This window comes from Macaca fascicularis, chromosome 15 (assembly GCF_037993035.2).
Source record: "Macaca fascicularis isolate 582-1 chromosome 15, T2T-MFA8v1.1".
Taxonomy (NCBI): domain Eukaryota; kingdom Metazoa; phylum Chordata; class Mammalia; order Primates; family Cercopithecidae; genus Macaca; species Macaca fascicularis.
Window position 1 is genome coordinate 1,515,564 of NC_088389.1, and position 20,822 is coordinate 1,536,385.

Genomic DNA, 20,822 nt, shown 5'->3' on the forward strand with positions numbered 1-20,822 from the left:
CAGCTGACAGCCCTCGGCAAGCAAGAGCTACCACCGGCTTTTTAGTAGTTTACTTTAAATATAAACAGGAATCACTGGGCATTTGAGGAGAACCTTTAGATAAGAAAAACTAAAACAAACAGAGCAGCATAAAACTTCAGAGTAACCATAATATCATCAGAGAACTAAGGGAAGAACAAGAGCCTACTGAAAGAGGAACTATCCGAGAGCAGAAAGCAATTCTTGGGATTTGAAAATGTGACCACACACGTTAAAAATCCCCCAGGAGCTCGAAGCTAAAGGTGAGAACGCTGCCTAGAAGGCAGAACCAAAAGACAAGAAAACAGACCACGGCACGAAATCGGTCCAGAAGGTTCCACGCCTGAGTTACGAGAGCCCCAGGACAGAGCTGAGCCAGGTGAGGACCCGGGCACAGAAGTCACGCAGGAAATCCTCCTGGAACTGACAGGTGTAGATTTCTGCACTGAAAGGGCACAGCACATGCACCAAATGCCCCAGTGGATCTAAAAAGACCCATGTTACAACAAGGTGCAACTTCAGACCAGTGGGGTTCAAGGAAAGTTCCTCAAGTTTCCAAATAATAGGTCACATGCAAAGGATCAGAAGTCAGACCGCACCAGACTCAAACCTGGCATCTGAGAAACAGGAGACCCAACACGGGCATCAGGGAAGGGATGTCACAGGGGGACAAACTGAGTTGTGTGTCTGAACCCAGAGAAAGCGGGCAGTGTTCAGACGGTTCAGAATAAATTAGCAGGAGTCAGAGTCAACTCAACCAACAGAAACACAAGCCACTGATTCACGACAGACACAACATGCCTGTAGATGACACGGTTCAGCTTGAAAATGCACACATGATCTGATCTAAACAAAATGGGAGCCAGTCAACGGGGCTGAGGAAGGGCGTCTGTGCCTCTCCGAGTGCCTGGCTCCCCCAGGGGGAAGTCATGAGTGTGAAGAACCAAAACCAAAACCAAAGAAAGCAAATCAAGAAACAGCCAAACAGCAGCATGCTCTTCCCAAAGGCCGCGGTAAATGCCGGAAGAAACAGTGGGAAGCACCGATCCACCTGCAGGACTCAGGCAGAAAAGCTGATTCTGTGTCCGCTTCACAGTTCTATGGAAGAACCACAGTTCTATGGAAGAACCAAAAACGTGGTATGATTTTGCTTTGATAAAAATAAAGGAGAGCAGGTGAAGAGCCCTAGGAGGGCGCCGTGCCACCGAACCTGAACCAGCATGTGGCAGATGTCCACGTGTCCAGCCTCCGCCGCCGCGTGCAGTGGGGAGCGCTTATTCTGGTGCTCCATTTTGAAGTTGGGGTCAATTCCGTCCACTGTGAACAAACACAGTTTTATTAATGATTTCAGATGTAGCCACAGACTCCAGCTCAGGACTGTCACGATGGCTGGCAAGCACTCACAAACGACCAGCTTCCACACAAACAGCCACCTCGAGCCATGCCGCGACCCGCCCACAGCACCATCCTCTGGACTTGAGAATTGAGTGCGCTAGTCTCCTGTGGAATCGAACAGGCAGGTCCCTCTGTCAGAACTAACTCGGCAAGGCACGCTCTTCCCTTTACCGCCCTGCTCAAACTCTGAGGTTCCTTCTATATTTCCGTGCGTACTGGCCGTGGCCGCCCCAGGCCCTGTGAGGCAGCTGACCAGGGCAGACATACCCTAGGGGAGCAAGCAAGGCCGGAGACAGAGGCCTGAGCATCGGTCAATTCCCAGGAGGTCTGAGGGGACAGTGAGCAATGGAGCAGTGAGGTGACCTTATTGTCATGTGAAGTCTGTGACGAAAATGATTAAAAAACTGCTGGTCAACATAAATAAACCTTTTTTTAAGAGCAAATGGTTTCGCTTCTTTTTACTTGACGTACTGTCCAGTAAAGGGCTTCTTAATCATCCTTTTCAACCCAGAGACGTTGAACGTCAGAGAAATCAAGCCTAGAGCTGTGAGCTCAGAGACCAGATGATCACTGGGAAGGCTCTACCTACTCTATCTAACAAGCACGCTTTTGGGTATTAGAAATCTGATGCAATCGGTTTGCCTGTTATAAAATACCTATAGCCGAAGCCTACTTTGTCCACACCACAGCTGCTGTGATCAGCACAGGTGACACATCAGCTGCCGTCATCACCACACATCTCAGCAGAGCCCCAACTCACTAGTTTTGCTTTTCCTTAATCTACATTTCTGCTTGATTTAATAATCGCATTCCTAATTCCTTTTTAAAGATTAGAACTTCGTAGAGAATAGTTCTACCATCCTGCATAACTGAATATGAATACCATAAAAAGCCTCAACACCAGTGGGCGACCTCTTCGCACTCATCAGAGAACTCAGAGACACACAAACAGAAAACCAAAATGAAACCAGCCTTCCGAGGAAGGGGTAACAACGGCTCTCGGCTTCTTTCAGTGCCACAGGGCCGGTCGCGTGTGCCCGGGTGGCAGGAAGGCACTTACCCAGCATCAGGAGCACCTTCTGAAGCTCCCCTTGCCTGGCGGAGAAGTACAGCTGCTTTGGGTGGAAGCGAAGCTTCTTGGGTCTGTGGGAAGCACAGGACAACAGTTGGGTCAGCATGGGGCTCCGCGTCCCCCACGTGAAGCTGAAGGCTGGAAGGCCCAGGGGACGTCTGCCCACCAGCCCTACAAGCTCAAGTGCAAACCCACCAGTCTTGAGAGATCTCATGGTAAAAGCTGCAGAACAAGAAACTGCCTTCCCAGTCACTGCAGGAGAACGCTACACACCGTGAGGCTTTACACAATGCGACCACAGAGCCAGCGCAGGATGCAGGGGAACAGGGTCACGGCAGGCCCCAAGGACCTCATCTATGCTCAGCACGGCCAAGACCAGCCCCGGCCAGGATGAGCCCACACAGCGTGGTCATGAGTGAGGGCACAGCTCACACTACAGAAGATGCCTGGGGCAGTGAGAGCTGTCAACACTGGCACTTTTGCTTTGAAACCTTAACTCGATGACTAAGCTGATAACTGATATGGTTTAGACCTGTGTCCCTCCCAAACCTCATGTTGAAATGTGACCTCCAGTGTTGGAGGTGAGACCTGGTAGGAGGTGACTGGATCCTGGAGGCAGATCTCTCATTAATGGCTTCACGTCATCCCTCCCCCTGGTGAGTGAGTTCCTGCTCAGTCAGTTCCCACAAGATCTGGTCACTTAAGAGTCTGGGAGCCTCCCCTTGTCTGTCTCTTGCTACTGCTCCTGCTTTGCCTTCCACCATGACTAGCTTCCTGAGGCCTCCCAAGGAGCAGATGCCAGCACCATGCCTCCTGCACAGTCTGGAGAACCGTGAGCCAATTAAGCCTCTTTTCTTTATAAATTATCCAGCCCTGGGCATTTCTTTATATTGACACAAAAGCAGACTAACGCAATCACCAAGGGATGGGGGAGAAAGTGGGGGTTGGGAACAGTCTGGGGTCTGGTCGGTGAGCAGGGTCTGTGGGCATCGGCAGATGGCACCGTCACTTCAGGAACAGGCTCAGAGGTGAGGCTGGAGGCAGACAGAGGGGAGCTCCAGGGAGGAGGCCAACACAAGCCTCAGTGCCACAGTCTGGTCTGCCTCCCTGGGGGGGCAATGCTGAGAGGAGGATGAGGAGGGCTGGTCTGCCTCCCTGGGGGGGCAATGCTGAGAGAAGGATGAGGAGGGCTGGTCTGCCTCCCTGGGGGGGCAATGCTGAGAGGAGGATGAGGAGGGCTGGTCTGCCTCCCGGTGGGGGGGCAATGCTGAGAGGAGGATGAGGAGGGCTGGTCTGCCTCCCTGGGGGGGCAATGCTGAGAGGAGGATGAGGAGGGCTGGTCTGCCTCCCGGTGGGGGGGCAATGCTGAGAGGAGGATGAGGAGGGCTGGTCTGCCTCCCGGTGGGGGGGCAATGCTGAGAGAAGGATGAGGAGGGCTGGTCTGCCTCCCGGTGGGGGGGCAATGCTGAGAGGAGGATGAGGAGGGCTGGTCTGCCTCCCGGTGGGGGGCAATGCTGAGAGAAGGATGAGGAGGGCTGGTCTGCCTCCCTGCGGGGGCAATGCTGAGAGGAGGATGAGGAGGGCTGGTCTGCCTCCCGGTGGGGGGGCAATGCTGAGAGAAGGATGAGGAGGGCTGGTCTGCCTCCCGGTGGGGGGGCAATGCTGAGAGAAGGATGAGGAGGGCTGGTCTGCCTCCCTGCGGGGGCAATGCTGAGAGGAGGATGAGGAGGGCTGGTCTGCCTCCCTGGGGGGGCAATGCTGAGAGAAGGATGAGGAGGGCTGGTCTGCCTCCCTGGGGGGGGCAATGCTGAGAGGAGGACGCGGGGGGCTGGGTTTTTGCGAGCTGTCAGGAAAGCCTGGAGGGCCCCTTGGCCCAACCCTTGCATTGCACAGATGTGGTGGGGCCTGGGAGGAAAACGGCGCCAAGGCAGCAGAAGTAGTGTCTGCTCTCATGACCTAAGGGCAGTTCAGGGTCAACAGCAACCAGGAAATGTTTGTCGAAGCTCACCAAGACCTACCTCCTCACTTAGGACCTCAAAGGTGTCACATGTTGCTCTTAATATAATCAGGACAGTAATTTGCAATGATTTCCCAAAATAGTGTGAAAATATACAAATTATTCTAATAAACAGCATTAATCAAAAAGCTGAAAAGTGCTAAAATGACGCCATGGGGAAAAACACGGGGTGCAGATTAAAACAAGCCCTGAGACATCTCTGCAATCACACATCAGGTCTTACTTTTCCGAGTCGAGGGCGATGAGAGCACTCTCCAAGGTTTCCTTCCCTGGTCCCTGGGAAAGGCCAGGGGTTGGCCTCCCGAGCCCAGCAGGTCCCGTTGGATCAAAGCCCTCGGGCATGTGGGAGGCTGTACCCTGCAGCTTGTCGTCCTCCGAGAGTGGTGGCCCAGCAGCACTTCAGTGGGAGGAAATCGGGGAAACGTTTATGAAAACATGAAACATGGCCTGTTCCGACTCTGACCGCCCCAGTGCGCTGTTTTCTAAGTGAGAGTTGCGGATTTGCTTACTGTCTGCTGAGTCCCTGGATGCAACGGTTCAGGATTCAGAACCAAATTTCCTGAGAATACTAGAGCAGCTTTTCCTAGACTTCCGGGCAGCGGGTTCAAAATCACTCTCATGAATGAGCTTCAAGCTGAATCTATCAAGTCCACTGCCCACCCCAAGAAAAGGAAATCCCACTGGAATTTTGATTCAAAGTGCATTAAATGTACAGGTTAATAGGAAGGAATCACCTTAACATGTCCACAATTTGAGTCTCTTTTAAATAATCTTCAAGGAAGTTTTTGTTTTCTTTATATTAGTGTCACATTTAAGTTCTTTTGTTCTGCTGGGTAGTAACACATGTTGCTGTTTTGAAAGGATCTCTTTCGCAATTTTACTCTCAGGTAGGAAACTTCTGGTAAGGAAGAAGGCAAGTGGCTTCTACCTCTTCTTATCAGATCCTCTTACTGACTCTTGAGCTCTAAAAACTTTTCAGCTGTTTCTACTGGACTCTTTCAGGAAGACAATTATATCTGTCTAATATGAATACTTCTGGCCGGGCGCGGTGGCTCAAGCCTGTAATCCCAGCACTTTGGGAGGCCGAGACGGGCGGATCACGAGGTCAGGAGATCGAGACCATCCTGGCTAACACGGTGAAACCCCGTCTCTACTAAAAATACAAAAAACTAGCCGGGCGAGGTGGCGGCGCCTGTAGTCCCAGCTACTCGGGAGGCTGAGGCAGGAGAATGGCGGGAACCCGGGAGGCGGAGCTTGCAGTGAGCTGAGATCCGGCCACTGCACTCCAGCCTGGGCGACAGAGCGAGACTCTGTCTCAAAAAATAAAGAAAAAAAAAAAATGAATACTTCTAATTATTTGATACTTTTTTTGTCTTCAGCTAAGGCCTTCAAACCTCAATGCCACAGAACTCAGTCACAGACTGCAGCAGCTACCACTCCTCTACCGCCTGTGTACCGACGGGGCTGTGCCGGCAACAGAAACACCACAGGGCTACATCAATGGGGGTGCTGTGAAAACCGGTTCAAAACAGGCAAATGGATCTACATGACCAAACTGAAAGAGAGCGACGTATGTACAAACGGCAATAAATGAATTTCAGTGTCTTAAATGTCAGAAATCACCATGAGCATCAGCATCAGCTCAGAGACTTCTGGGAAAAACAGCAGAAAGCAATAATGTTAAAATAACAACTGAAACCTTTTCAGGTGAACGACTGGAGAGCCCAGCCAGAGCCTGTGCCAGGTACCTGCCCGTTGTGGTGTCGGCCCTGCCCTCCAGGGCTGAGCCCTTCTCCTGCCCGGGGACTGGTGTCACGGTAGAGGTGGTGTCTGCTTTAGCTATCGTCACCTCTTTGGCCTTGGAGCTCTCCTCCCCACAGTGGGGACAATAGCTGGCGTTATTGACGCGAGAGGCACAGTCTTTGTGGAAACGGTGAGAGATGCTGCTCTCGGGCTGACACTCCATAAAATTACCCTAAAAATTGGAGGACAACAAAAATTTTTTGTTTTAATTGGGGTTAGTATTTGGAAAAATAAAGTACTACTAAACTGGCACCGCATCCCACATCGGGCGGTCTGCAGAGTGAGCCATGGGTCGGGGTGGGGTCCAGTCTTGGCCCCAGGCATCGTTAAGAAGGAGGAATGATGCTTCCCGCGGTGCTCTCGCCCCACAGAGAGGAAGCTGAAGCCAGACAGAGGTCACTTGGCTGCCTCTGACCCACCCAGGCCCAGGAAAGCTGAGGCTGCCCACAAAGAGAAGGCCTAAAGAAGGGCCCAGAAGGCCTCTATTCTAAAGGGTGGATAGGGACAGGGCCAGACGACAGAACCTCAGGGCACAGCATCAGGCAGCTGGAGCTGCCCCCGTGCCCGGCAGTGCAGCAGATGTGGTTTGGCGACCCAGGTGAGCCTCGGGGAGGGGCACACAGCCATAAGAACAGCATTTTCTTGCAGAAAGTCAGAGATAAACAGATGTAGCAGAAGCAAAAAAAAAGATGTTTGAAGATGGGGACGACATGCAAGGTGTGAAGTCCAAAGAAAAGCCCCGAAAAGTGGAAGCTCTTGGCCCAGGTTCACAAAGGGGCAGCAGGGCATCTCTGGGTGCCTGAAGCTCACACCCAAACACACACACAGACGCTGACAGGAAGAGGCTCACACAGATGTGCGCACACACACACACACACAGACGCGCACAGACGCTGACAGGCAGAGGCTCACACAGATGTGCACACGCACACACACACCCAAACACACACACAGACGCTGACAGGAAGAGGCTCACACAGATGTGCGCACGCACACACACACCCAAACACACACACAGACGCTGACAGGCAGAGGCTCACACAGATGCGCACACACACACACACACAGACGCGCACAGACGCTGACAGGCAGAGGCTCACACAGATGTGCACACGCACACACACACCCAAACACACACACAGACGCTGACAGGAAGAGGCTCACACAGATGTGCACACGCACACACACACCCAAACACACACACAGACGCTGACAGGCAGAGGCTCACACAGATGTGCACACACACACACACACACAGACGCACACAGACGCTGACAGGAAGAGGCTCACACAGATGTGCACACACACACACACACACCCAAACACACACACAGACGCTGACAGGCAGAGGCTCACACAGATGTGCACACACACACACACACACAGACGCACACAGACGCTGACAGGAAGAGGCTCACACAGATGTGCGCACACACACACACGCTCTCACACCCTACATGCACAAGGGTGCCCACACAAGGGAGTTCCGTAGGGAAGCAGCCCATTCTCAGGGGGCCTGGGCATGGCTGAGCACAGATGTTTGACAGTGAAGTCACTGATGACCCAAGATCCCAGCAGAAACAGCCCAGGGCACAGCAGGGTGGTGCTGCCTCTGCCGGGAGCTGTGTGCTCTGTACACCCTCGTCATGGGGGGTGAACGTCCTCAGTACAGCTTCCACCTGGAGTCTTCAGTGCGTCACAAGCCCCTCACCACTGCTCTCGAGCCCCAGGGCCTTAGACGCCTTCACCCCTAACCCCTACTTCCCTCCTCCGGCCTGGAAGTCCAGGTCACACCGTCCTAGTCATCTCTGAAAGCGGCTTGCAGGCAGGAGGAGGGAAATGGGGGTTGGGGGTGAAAGTGTCTAAGGCACTGGGGCTCAAGAGCGGTGGTGAGGGGCTTGTGACACACTGGAGACCTCCAGACAGACACCAGACCTGGGCCAAGCTGCTGGACCACCCGACAGCAGGTGGACACAGGACAGGAACCAGCACCAGCGAGCAGACAGCAAGCCTGTGGAGGGCACAGAGGCCGCAGAACTGGGCTCTTACCGCTGTGCAGAAGTAGCCACAGCCGGGACAGCACTGGTGCTTCACCATGCGGCCCCGGTGGTCTTCACACAGCACAAGGAGCGGGGCCTTGTTGGATGGGCGCATCAGCTCATACTTGACCACGCTGTTTGTGCACCGGCCCAACTGCAATCAGACAAGACTGGTGGTCAGTGTCAGAGTCACGAGAGGCCAGCGTTCCCTCCACCAGGCGCTGGGCAGTGCAGGCACAGAGGAGCTGCTCAGCAGGTGTGGACTGACTGAGCCGAGCGCTGCAAGGCCAGCTTGGCTTTGTGGGTACCTGCTATACGTCTGCCAGCACCGGGGACACACAGGGAGCCCAGAGACGGAGACGCCCACCATCTGCACAACCAGCAGATCCAGGGGTCCAGGCGCGCCCACTCCCACCAGATCCAGGGGCCAGGCGCGCCCACTCCCACCAGATCCGGGGGGCCAGGGGGCCAGGCGCGCCCACTCCCACCAGATCCAGGGAGCCAGGCGCGCCCACTCCCACCAGATCCAGGGGGCCAGAGGGCCAGGCGCGCCCACTCCCACCAGATCCAGGGGGCCAGGCGTGCCCACTCCCACCAGATCCAGGGGGCCAGAGGGCCAGGCGCGCCCACTCCCACCAGATCCAGGGGCCAGGCATACCCACTCCCACCAGATCCAGGGGGCCAGGTGCGTCCACTCCCACCAGATCCAGGGGGCCAGGCATACCCACTCCCACCAGATCCAGGGGCCAGGCACGCCCACTCCCACCAGATCCAGGGGCCAGGCACGCCCACTCCCATCAGATCCAGAGGCCAGGCACGCCCACTCCCACCAGATCCAGGGGCCAGGCACGCCCACTCCCACCAGATCCGGGGGGCCAGGTGCGCCCACTCTCATCAGATCCAGGGAGCCAGGCATACCCACTCCCATCAGATCCAGGGAGCCAGGCGCGCCCCCTCCCACCAGATCCAGGGGCCAGGCATACCCACTCCCACCAGATCCAAGGGGCCAGGCGCGCCCCCTCCCACCAGATCCAGGGGCCAGGCATACCCACTCCCACCAGATCCAAGGGGCCAGGCGCGCCCACTCCCACCAGATCCAGGGGCCAGGCATACCCACTCCCACCAGATCCAGGGGGCCAGGCGCGCCCACTCCCACCAGATCCAAGGGGCCAGGCGCGCCCCCTCCCACCAGATCCAGGGGCCAGGCGCGCCCACTCCCACCAGATCCAAGGGGCCAGGCGCGCCCCCTCCCACAAGATCCAGGGGCCAGGCATACCCACTCCCACCAGATCCAGGGGGCCAGGCGCGCCCCCTCCCACCAGATCCAGGGGGGCTGGTGCGCCCCCTCCCACCAGATGCAGGGGGCCAGGCGTGACCGCATCCGCTCATATGTGCCTATCAGAGGGCCAGCTGCTCAACTCTGGCAGAAGTCAAGGAAGATTCTGAGGCGAGAGGGGCTCTGGGCTGGGTGCCAAGGAAACAGGAACAGACACCTGGCAGGAGAGTCCAGGCCATCACAGGCCAGCAGTGGGCAGCAGCATAATGAATCTATGGGAGCCCCAAGGATTCCGGGGCAGCCAGAGGAACCTGCACACAGGGCAAGGGGCAGAACACAGAGTGCGGGGCCTGCCTGGGGGACATGGTCAGTGGAGGGCTCTGAGAGGACCAGGACTTGAAGGCGCCTGTGGAGGTGAAAGCACTGAGGGCACCCAGGATGACAGGCACTCTGGAGCGCACCGGACAAAGCCTTACTGGTTTGCTATGGAGAGTTCTCTGACAGCCAGTAAGAAAACAAGAAGTAGGCCCCCCAAAAATAAGCAAAGAATTGAGTGACAATTCACAAAAGAAGAACTACAAATGCCCCCAAAGGAAATTACACAAAGAAATTCAACGTAAAAAGCCTCTGACATTCTTCCCATTTGGTCATTTGGTCTGGCACACTGCAAAGCTGGTGTCTGTGGGGTCTGCAGGGACGACACACCATCACTGTGAGTTCTGTCCCAACTTCATGGCAAGCAACTCGGAGACATGAATCAAAAAGCTTGCAAATACATAATCTTTTTTTAAGACTCCACTTGAAGACATAATTAAGTGCACAAACATGTATCTAGAAGGACCTAGCTTTTGCAACAACAGAAAAGTAGGAGCAACCAACTTGTCTACCTGCAAAACAGTGGCTGCAGGGCACGCCCAGGTGGCATAAATCATCTACCCTGAAGCCAGCAAGAGAGTTCCCGATGCCCAAATGAGGCTGTATTAGAATCATCCGGGAGATTTTTTTTTTTTTTGAGACGGAGTCTCGCTCTGTCGCCCAGGCTGGAGAGCAGTGGCCGGATCTCAGCTCACTGCAAGCTCCGCCTCCCGGATTTACGCCATTCTCCTGCCTCAGCCTCGCGAGTAGCTGGGACTACAGGCCACCTCGCCCGGCTAGTTTTTTGCATTTTTTAGTAGAGACGGGGTTTCACCGTGTTAGCCAGGATGGTCTCGATCTCCTGACCTCGTGATCCGCCCGTCTCGGCCTCCCAAAGTGCTGGGATTACAGGCTTGAGCCACCGCGCCCGGCCGACCATCCAGGAGATTTTTTAAAAGACAGTCTGCGCACCACCCCATACCTATGGAACAGGACCTGAAAGGCGTAGAACCGCATGTACGTCCTGAAAAAGTGCCCCCTCCACACCACCACCACCAAGTGCGTCTGCGTGAATCCCTGGTTCAGGACCAGCGGCTGCAGAGCACTTGTAGCTACTGACTTTGAAAAATGTTTACATTAAAGGAAAAACAAGTTATTTTAAAAAATTCAATGTGGTTATACACACAGAAGTCTGGGAGGACATACAAAAATACTAAGAATGATTTCCTCAGTTTTGGAATAACAAGTGATTTGTACTTTCTTCTTCATGCATGTATGTAGTATCTGGATTATTTTACAATCAGCATGCATTATTTATACAATCATAAAAATCGATAACGCTATATGTTTCTGGTTCTGTGCTGTGTAACAAGGAAACAGAGAAGGGAGTTGCGGGGTCGGGGGTCCAGGCAGAATGGCAGGAGAACGTAAGGAAGGAGATATTCTGGGAAGGATACGTCAAATAAATGACAATGGGATCCAGTTAGGGTTGAGAAAAAAGAGATAAAACAAAGAATCCTTTAACAAGGTGGGAAAAACACAGAGGCATTAGGGGTAGTCAACCACCATGGGTGGGAGGGGCGCCCCAGGTCCGCCAGGGCAGGGCACAGATTCACCGGCTGCTGACCGGACCCTGAAGGAGGGACCAGAACAAGAAAGGAGCCCACTGAGGGGAGGAGCTGTGCTTTCAGGACAGAAAGCAGCTGAAATAGGCACTGACTTGGCAAAGCAGAGATAACCCAAACCTGCTTGCCTGCAGGTGGGTCCCCACCAGCAGAATCCTGGAAAGGCTAAAGAATCGGGGCCAGCTCCGGAGGCAGGGGCTGAGCTGCTGCAAACACAGAGCAGGCGAGGCGGAGCCTCAGACAAGGCCCACGCAGCCAGCCGCCCCACCTGGCACAGGTGAGGGGTCACCCTCTGCAGAGGTGGCCACAGAGCTCACTCTCCACACAAGCCCACCGCTACAAAAGGGTTTCCTGCTTTTTCTTTTCTTTTCTTTTTTTAGTGTCTCACTGTTTTATTATTCTGTTAAGAAAACTTTCAAAAATAGAGACAAAAGTAAAATGTATCCCCATGTGCCCGTGCCTTATTTCAAAAATTACCAGTATTTTCCCTTCTCGTTCAAGCCATCCCCTAAACCTTTTGTGCTTGGAGAGGTGTGCTGGAATACATAACCAAGTACCTAGGGGTAAAATGGTGCCATTTTAGCCATAAATAACTCCACATGCATTGCTAACAAATCATACTCCATATAACCTTAGAACCATTATACCGCGGAACACAGGTACCACTTACTCAGAGCCATTTAATACCCAGTGCCCACAGGCTCTGCAGGGTCCACAGGCTCTGCAGGGTCCACAGGCTCTGCAGGGTCCACAGGCTCTGCAGGGTGGGCTTATTAGGACACAGCGGGGTGTGCGGCTGTCCTGGGCTGGCCTTTCATTAGCTGTGGGAATGCCCTCCCTTCCTTCCTCTTCCTTGGATCTGGTATAAACCAGACCCAGGCTCCACTGTGGGCCCTGCTCCTAGGCGAGATACAAAAGCCTCCATGTCGGGGTCACCTGTGACTCATCCCAGCTGTTCTGCAGTGCAGCTCGGGTCTGCAGATGGGGACCCTCCCTTCCTGCCCAGCGGCACCCTCTCTGCCCCTCGCTGCCCAAGCAAACATGAACAAAGTCCAAAGGTGGGAACAGCACTGCTGCAGCCAAAGCACCCCAGCACCCCCGTCTCCTTGGTAAGACCATGTCGTCCAGCAGGTGCTCGTGTGTGGTGAGCTAAGACAAAAACAGGGACTAAAGCCAACCAGCCAATACCAGGACTCTGAGGAGCACCGAGATGTGCAGACAGAGAAGAGTTCTCGGGAGACACTAGCACGATTATGCTCAAAGACATGGGAGATAAACAGGTACAATGGCTCACAGCTGTAAACCCGAGGTGGGAAGATCACCCGAGGTCAGGAGTTTGAGACCAGCCTGGCCAACATAGGGAAATTCCGTCTCTACTAAAATGCAAGAAAACTAGCCGGGCGTGGTGGTGAGCAACTGTAATCCCAGCTACTCAGGAGGGTGAGGCACCAGAACCATGTGAACCTGGGAGGCGGAGGCTGCAGTGAGCAGAGATCGCACCACGGCACTCCCGCCTGGGCGACAGAATGAGACTCCATCTCAAAAAAAAAAAAAAAAAAAAAAGACAAGGAAGATGAAGACAGCCTGAGGGGAGAACTGGAGGGCCACAGTGTCCGTGACATGAGAGAGACCATTTCAGAATTCAAAGGCTCAAAACAGTTATCTTCTGAGCAACGTGTCTTAAGAACTAAAGGTTATGTACCACCAAGATAAGAGTAAAGTAGGCCGGGCGCGGTGGCTCAAGCCTGTAATCCCAGCACTTTGGGAGGCCGAGACGGGCGGATCACGAGGTCAGGAGATCGAGACCATCCTGGCTAACATGGTGAAACCCCGTCTCTACTAAAAAATACAAAAAAATAGCCAGGCGAGGTGGCGGGCGCCTGTAGTCCCAGCTACTCGGGAGGCTGAGGCAGGAGAATGGTGGGAACCCGGGAGGCGGAGCTTGCAGTGAGCTGAGATCCGGCCACTGCACTCCAGCCTGGGTGACAGAGCAAGACTCCGTCTCAAAAAAAACAAAAACAAAAACAAAAACAAAAAACTAGCCGGGCAAGGTGGTGGGCGCCTGTAGTCCCAGCTACTCGGGAGGCTGAGGCAGGAGAATGGCGTAAACCCGGGAGGCGGAGCTTGCAGTGAGCTGAGATCCGGCCACTGCACTCCAGCCTGGGCGACAAAGCGAGACTCCGTCTCAAAAAAAAAAAAAAAAAAAAAAAAAAAAAGAGTAAAGCGAAGATACGTGATCCAGCAATTGGTGTCTGAGGATACAAACGTGCAATTCCATCAGCTTGGGAATGGGTTTACAACAAGTACACAGAAACCAAAAAATAAATAGGGAGGCAATGATTAGCTCTAAGGAAAACAAAGAAAACAAAGTCACTCAAGAATGGAAAGGCAATCCAGGCAGCCGTGAGTGCCTCCCCCCGCAGGACACAGCCTGGAGGCTGCAGCCCCCGGGAGTGAGCCCCGCTGCTCGCTCTTCTCCTTGGTTGGCTCCTGGTGCTCACAGGAGGCAGGGAAGGTGGAGACCAGGGGAAGCCTCCTCGGTGTGAGGCCTACATGGATCCTTGTCTTGCTGAACAAGGGGGCTGGCTGGGAGGGAAAGTGCACCCTATGGCCGGGAGCACAGGTGACAGAGTTATGGCTGTCACAGCTGGGGGAGGTACCTAGTGTCCAACAGAATGCTGCTCAGCACCAAACAATGAGCAGGGCAGCCCCTTCTTCGAACCCCAAAGAATTACTTGGCTCAACACATCAAAAATACTGAGGTTGAAAAGTCTTGCACTAGAGAAATCTGAATCCCCAATCAAGAGAGAAAAACATCAACAGAAGCACACTCAGAGATGACTGAAACGTTGTACTACAGACCAGGAATTCCAAGAACGTCAGCATAAAACACCAGAAACCAACAGTACCAGAGAGAAATACCTTTGACTGGCTCATAAGTATACTCAACAAGGAAGAACTGGTGAATAATTTTAAAGGCCAAGATAAATTATCTAAAACTAAAATGGAAAGAGAAAAAAAGAGGAGGGCATTGAAGAGCTGTGGGACAACATTAAACAATCTAACATTGTGTACAAGGAATCCCAGAAAGAAAAAAAAAAACAAAAACCAAGGCTGAAGAAATAAAGTGGGCCGGGCACAGTGACTCACACCTGTAATCCCAGCACTCTGGCAGGCCAAGACGGGCAGATCGCCTGAGCTCAGGAGTTCAACACCAGCCTGGGCAAGATGACAAAACCTTGTCTCTACTAAAAATACAAAAATTAGCCAGGTGTGGTGGCGCAAGTGTGTAGACGCAGCTATTTGTGGGGCCGAGGCAGGAGAATTGCTTGAGCCCAGGAGGCTGAGGCTGCACTGTGTCGTGTTCACGCCACTGAACTCCAGCCTGGGTGACAAAGTAAGACCCTGCCTCAAAAAAAGAAAAAAGGAAGAGAAGAGAAGAGAGAAGAGAGAAGAGGCGAGGAGAGGCGAGGAGAGGCAAAGAGAGGCAAAGAGAGGAGAGGAGAGGAGAGGAGAGAAGAGCTGGCTAAGAACTTCTTAAACATAAATAGAGGTCAAACCAAAGATCCAAGAAGCTCAGCGAAACAGCGAAACCTAAACAAAATAAACACCAAAAAAGCAAAACAAAACAACAAAACCCATCACACTTAGGCACATCATTTTCAAACTGCTGAAAACCGAAGAAAATACTGGTGGCAGACACAGAAAGAGACATACAGTATGCAAAGGAGCAGAGATAGGAAGTTCCGCCAGCATCTCATCACACACCATGCAGGCCGCACTGGAGTAGCCTCTCTAAGGGCTGGGGGTGGGGAGCTGCCAACCCAGAATTCTATATTCCTGGAAGTAAGTCTCTTTGAAAAATTAAGGCAAAAGAATAACTTTTTCAAACAAACAAAAGCTGAGAGAATTTCTTTTCTTTTTTTTTTCTTTTTTTTTTTTTTTTGAGGTGGAGTCTCGCTCTGTCGCCCAGGCTGGAATGCAGTGGCTAGATCTCAGCTCACTGCAAGCTCCGCCTCCCGGGTTTACGCCATTCTCCTGCCTCAGCCTCCCGAGTAGCTGGGACTACAAGCGCCCGCTACCTTGCCCGGCTAGTTTTTTGTATTTTTTAGTAGAGACGGAGTTTCACCGTGTTAGCCAGGATGGTCTCGATCTCCTGACCTCGTGATCCACCCGTCTCGGCCTCCCAAAGTGCTGGGATTACAGGCTTGAGCCACCGCGCCCGGCGAGAATTTATTTTCAACAGCCTTGTGCCACCAAAAAAAAAGTTATTGGAAAGACTTTAGATACAATATAATAATACCACGAAGACAGAAATTTGGATACAAAGGAATAAAGATCTCTGGATATGTTTAAGATGAAGGTTAAACTATTCTTACGTTTAATCAAACTAAAAAAATACTTAAAGCAAAAATAATAGCCAATATACTGTAGGGTTTTAGCATATGTAAAATTAAAATGCAGAAACAAGATACAAGACAGGATTGGACCACACTGTTGTTAAGATTCTTACACTGCATGTTAGTGTGGTATAATGAATTGTTGGAGGGAGACTGATAAATGAAAACAGTGCAAATAATAAAGCCAATATTAAAACAAATTGGAATCACAAAAAATTTAAATTCAAAAGAATGCAGAAAAGGGCTGGGCGTGGCACCTCACGCCTGTAATCTCAGCACTTTGGGAGGCCGAGGTGGGCAGATCACCTGAGCTCAGGAGTTCGAGATCAGCCTGGCCAACATGGGGAAACCCCGTCTCTACTAAAAATACAAAAAATTAGCCGGGCGTGGTGGTGGGCATCTGTAATCCCAGCTACTTGGGAGGCTGAGGCAAGAGAATCACTTGAACCTGGGAGACAGAGATTGCAGTGAGTGAGATCCCACCACTGCACTCCAACGTGGGAAACAAGAACGAAACTCTATCTCAAAAAAAAAAACAAAAACCCAGAAAATGAAGAAAAAAGGAGCAACAGATGGTATAAGTGGAAGAACTATTAAGATGTTAGCCTGCAATCCAACTATATTAATAATTACATTAAATGGAGATAATCTAAATATATCAACTTAACGAAAGGACTGTGATGCAGTTATGTCTCACAAAACATCACGGTGTGTTGTGGGAAACGTGTCACTGGGTGATTGCTGTGTTTGAACATCATGGGCTGTACGTGCACGAGCCTAAATGGTGTCGCCCACTCCACACTCAGGTTACGGTACCCAGCGTTGCTCCTGGCCTACAAACTTGTACAAACACAACTATACTGAATACTGCAGGCAGCTGTAGCACAGCAGGAAGTATATGTACATCTAAACATATATGATCACAAAAACTGTGCACTAAAAATACAGAACAGGTTGAACATCCCAAATCCAAACATCTGAAATCCAAAATGTTCCAAAATCTAAAATTTTCTGAGGGCCAATATGACGTTCAACAGAAATGTTCATTGAGGCATTTTGGATATCAACTTTTTTTTTTTTTTTTTTTTTGAGATGGAGTCTTGCTCTGTCGCCCAGGCTGGAGTGCAGTGGTGAGATCTTGGCTCCTTGCAGTCTCCACCTCCCGGGTTCAAGCAATTCTCCTGTCTCAGCCTCCCAAGTAGCTGGGATTACAAGCTCCCGCCACCACACCCTGCTAATTTTTGTATTTTTGGTAGAGACGGGATTTCCCAATGCTGGCCAGGCTGGTTTTGAACTCCTGACCTCAAGCGATCCACCCACCTCAGCCTCCCAAAGTGCTGGGATCACAGGCATGAGCCACCAGGCCCAGCTATCAGATTTTTGAATTTGGGATGCACAACTGTTAAGTATAATGCAAATATTCCAAAATCCAAAACACTTTTGGTCCCAAGCATTTTGAGTAAGTGATCTCAACCTGTACTGTAACCTTATCAGACCACCTTCATAGATACAGTCCATTGTTGGCCGAACACTGTTACGCAGTACATGACTATATTAGATAAAAGAGCAAAACCACCAGGCATGGCGGCATCTCCAATCCCAGCTACTCAAGAGGCTGAGGCAGGAGGATCGCTTGAGTGCAGGAGTTTGAATCTGCACTGAGCTCTGGCTGCACCTGCACCACTGCACTCCAGCCTGGGCAACAGGGTGGGACACTGTCTCTAGAAAATAAAAGTAGGCTTGGCACGGTGGCTCACACTTACAATCCCAGCATTGTGGGAGGCCAAGGCAGGTGGATAGCTTGAACCCAGGCGTTTGAGACCAGCCTGTGGAACATAGTGAGACACCATCTCAACAAAATAAAAATACAAAAAATTAGCTGGGTGTGGTGTTGCATGCCTGTAGTCCCAGCTACTCGGGAGGCTCAGCTGGGAGAATCACCTGAGTCCCAAAGGTGGAGGCTGCAATGACAGCCACTGCATTCCAGCCTGGGTGTCCAAGTGAGACCCGGTCTTGAAAATTAAAGTAAAAATTTTCTTTATTAAAAGAGTAAATCCAACTACATGCTGTCTACAAGAAAGCCACTTTAAATTTAAAGACAGAGACAGACTAAAAGTAAGAGGGTAGAAAATGATGTACCATGCAAACATTAATCAAAAGAAAGCTGAGTAGCGATGTTAATTGTCAGACAGCACAGCCTTTGAAACAAAACAGGTAGTTTCTGTTTTTTTTTTGTTTTTGTGACGGGGTCTCGTTCTGTCGCCCAGGTTGGAGAACAGTGGCACGACTGAGGCTCAGTGTGACAGGGTCTCGGTCTGTCGCCCAGGTTGGAGAACAGTGGCACGACTGAGGCTCAGTGCAGCTGTTGCCTCCCAGGCTCAAGCAATTCTCCTGCCTCAGCCTCCCAAGTAGCTGGGACTATAGGCGCCACCACCACAAGTGGCTAATTTTTATATTTTCAGTAGAGATGCTGTTTCCCCATGTTGGCCACAATGGTCTCAAACTCCTGAGCTCAAGCGATCCGCCCGCTTCGGCCTCCCCAAGTGCTGACATGACAGGCATAAGCCACCGTGCCTGGCCTGAGACGTGTCTCTCTATAAAACCATTCCAGTGAACAATGAATAATAAATGATAAAATCAGCGCCATTTTGAAACCTCCAGTGAATAAACAACAAATGCAGGTGTTAGGCATCAGCTGCTGCCGACATCAGAGAAAGTGAGACAGCCAGGCAGCATGGCCCTTCATTTTGGGCTAAACCCACCCCACACTCCATCTTACAAAGGGGCCAAACTTGTAAGACTGTTTAATTTTTTTTAAGAGATGGGGTTTCGTCATGTTGCCCAGGCTGGTCTTGAACTCCTGGGCTCAAGCAATCCTTCTGCCTCGACCTCCCATTTTACAGACATGAGCCACTGCACCTGGCTTTGGCAGGTTTTGCAAGAAACACAGAGGAACCTGCTGAATTGCAGCCTATGTGTGGGATTCACAGAACCCAGATGATGGGAGCCTTGAAGCTTCCAACGGCCTGGGTCGTTCAACAGATATATTGAAAGAAAAAAAAGGGGAACAATACAGAAATTGAAGGACAGATGGGCAGCGGCGCTGCAGGTGAAGCTACAAACCGAAAGGGTGAACCTGCCCCCAGAAGTGGGCGCTGTGGGAATCAGGACAGAGGCCGCTGGGCGGGGCTGCTGGGGAAGAACCTGAACAGGGGCAGGCCGGGGGAGGGGTGGAGGGGGAGGGGTGGAGGGGGAGGGGTGGAGGGGGAGGGGTGGAGGGGGAAGGGGTAAAGGGGGGAGGGGCGGAGGGGGGCGGGGGGGCCGGGGTCAGACTCCCTTCTCCACCTTGGCAGTGTTTACCAGAGCTCAGCTGAAGTAGGTTTGTTCAGCCCAATGTGTGTTTTGTATGGTCTTCAGGATCTACGCTTAATTTAATTTAATTTAATTATTTTGAGTTTTCTATCCAAAAAATAAGTCAGAGCCCAAGGGATCTGTTTAATTTTAAACAACAAAAAAAAAGCCTACTGCACACTGAATACAGAGAAGACCATGAGTTCTTAAGAACGCTAAGGGAGAAAGGGAGGTGGAGAGGGGCAGAGAGAAGCAAAATCAAGCCCTCTGGATACCACCAGAGGCCGTGAGAGCACCCATTCATTACTCTGCAAAGACAAGTAGCTATTTATTCTGCCAATCCCGGCTGAAGCTTGTTTCAGAGATACCAACCAGCCCTAGCAGATGTGGGGAAGTTCTTCCGTACCAAAGAATTCCAGCCTGCACTTGCAGGAGGAATGACAGAACAGCAAAATCACCATTTTTCAACTTTGAATGAAACAATGGATGCAGGCAGTGGTCACCAAGGACGGTGCGGCCTTCCGGCGGACAGGCAGCCGCCTCAGACACCCAGAGCCTTCTCAGCACCACTCCCAGCACACGAACTTCCACAGCATTCTCGCCAGAATTAAGTCATAAAATAAAAATCTTAGGTGCTTGAATGTAAACCAGTTCTTTGGATCTAACTTTCAGGCTATAGGAACTAAGGCAAATGACTTAAACAATACAAGAAGGTTATGAGGTAAGTCCAGAATCTGGAATCCAGATTCTTTCAGCCAACAGCATGGCAAATGGGAAGAAGTGGGGAACAGAGAGAATGTTCTGGGTAAAAGAAACACAAGAGACTTAAGAGACATTGCAGCAGATTGATTTAATGAGTGGAACGGAACCAGTTTGGATCCAATTAGAAAGAGAAAAAAAAAGTAACAGGCATTTTGTCAACAGACCTTTGACCGTGGACTAGGCACTAAATAATAACAGGAAACTGTTATTTTTGTCACATGTGAAAAAGCCCTGCTGTTACGTGAGAACAATGGTCCCTTTCTGATGTCAATAAAAACATACTGCGCTATTCAGTAGTCAAATGGGGTTTGCTTTAAAATAGTAAGTAGTTCAAATCCAAGACAGGAGGGTGGAGGGGAGAACACTGGCGACAGAGGAGGCTGACTCGAGGATTCCGAGCTAACTGCGCCCTCACTTCTCACTATGGAAAGTTCTTTTAAAACAAGCGAGGGGCTCTGCGGAGGGGCCGAGTGTGGCGGGACATGCAGCGAGTGACATGAACACTCAGAGCTGGGAAAAGCCGTCGCATGGGGAGCCCGCTGGGCACACGTGCCACAGACGAGAGGCGTGAAGCAGACGGCGCCTCGCGTGAAGCACCCCAGCCTCGCCAGGCTGGGGTGAGACAGAAGCAACACCGGTGTCGAAGTCTGAGTAAATGCCGTGCACTGGAAACGTGGAGATACAGACAGTGAAGCCACAGGGAAGCACGT

At 51.7% G+C, this 20,822-nt stretch overlaps 1 protein-coding gene across 16 annotated transcripts in view; it reads right to left on the reverse strand.

Moving 5' to 3' along the window:
• EHMT1 (euchromatic histone lysine methyltransferase 1) overlaps window positions 1-20,822 on the reverse strand; it is a 236,247-nt gene that overhangs the window by 54,805 nt on the left and 160,620 nt on the right. For 14 of the 16 annotated variants that reach the window (XR_012424023.1, XR_012424022.1, XM_074015811.1 and 11 more), the window contains 5 exons: window positions 8,355-8,498; window positions 6,251-6,477; window positions 4,726-4,899; window positions 2,474-2,556; window positions 1,229-1,335 (listed from right to left, as the gene is read on the reverse strand). Coding sequence is in view for 14 of the 16 variants with exons in the window: in XM_074015811.1 (XP_073871912.1) it covers window positions 1,229-1,335; window positions 2,474-2,556; window positions 4,726-4,899; window positions 6,251-6,477; window positions 8,355-8,498 (735 nt within the window). In the remaining 2 variants the exon portion in view is untranslated. The remainder of the gene's footprint in view (window positions 1-1,228; window positions 1,336-2,473; window positions 2,557-4,725; window positions 4,900-6,250; window positions 6,478-8,354; window positions 8,499-20,822) is intronic. The other 2 variants (XM_074015814.1, XM_045372735.3) reach the window with 1 other exon arrangement.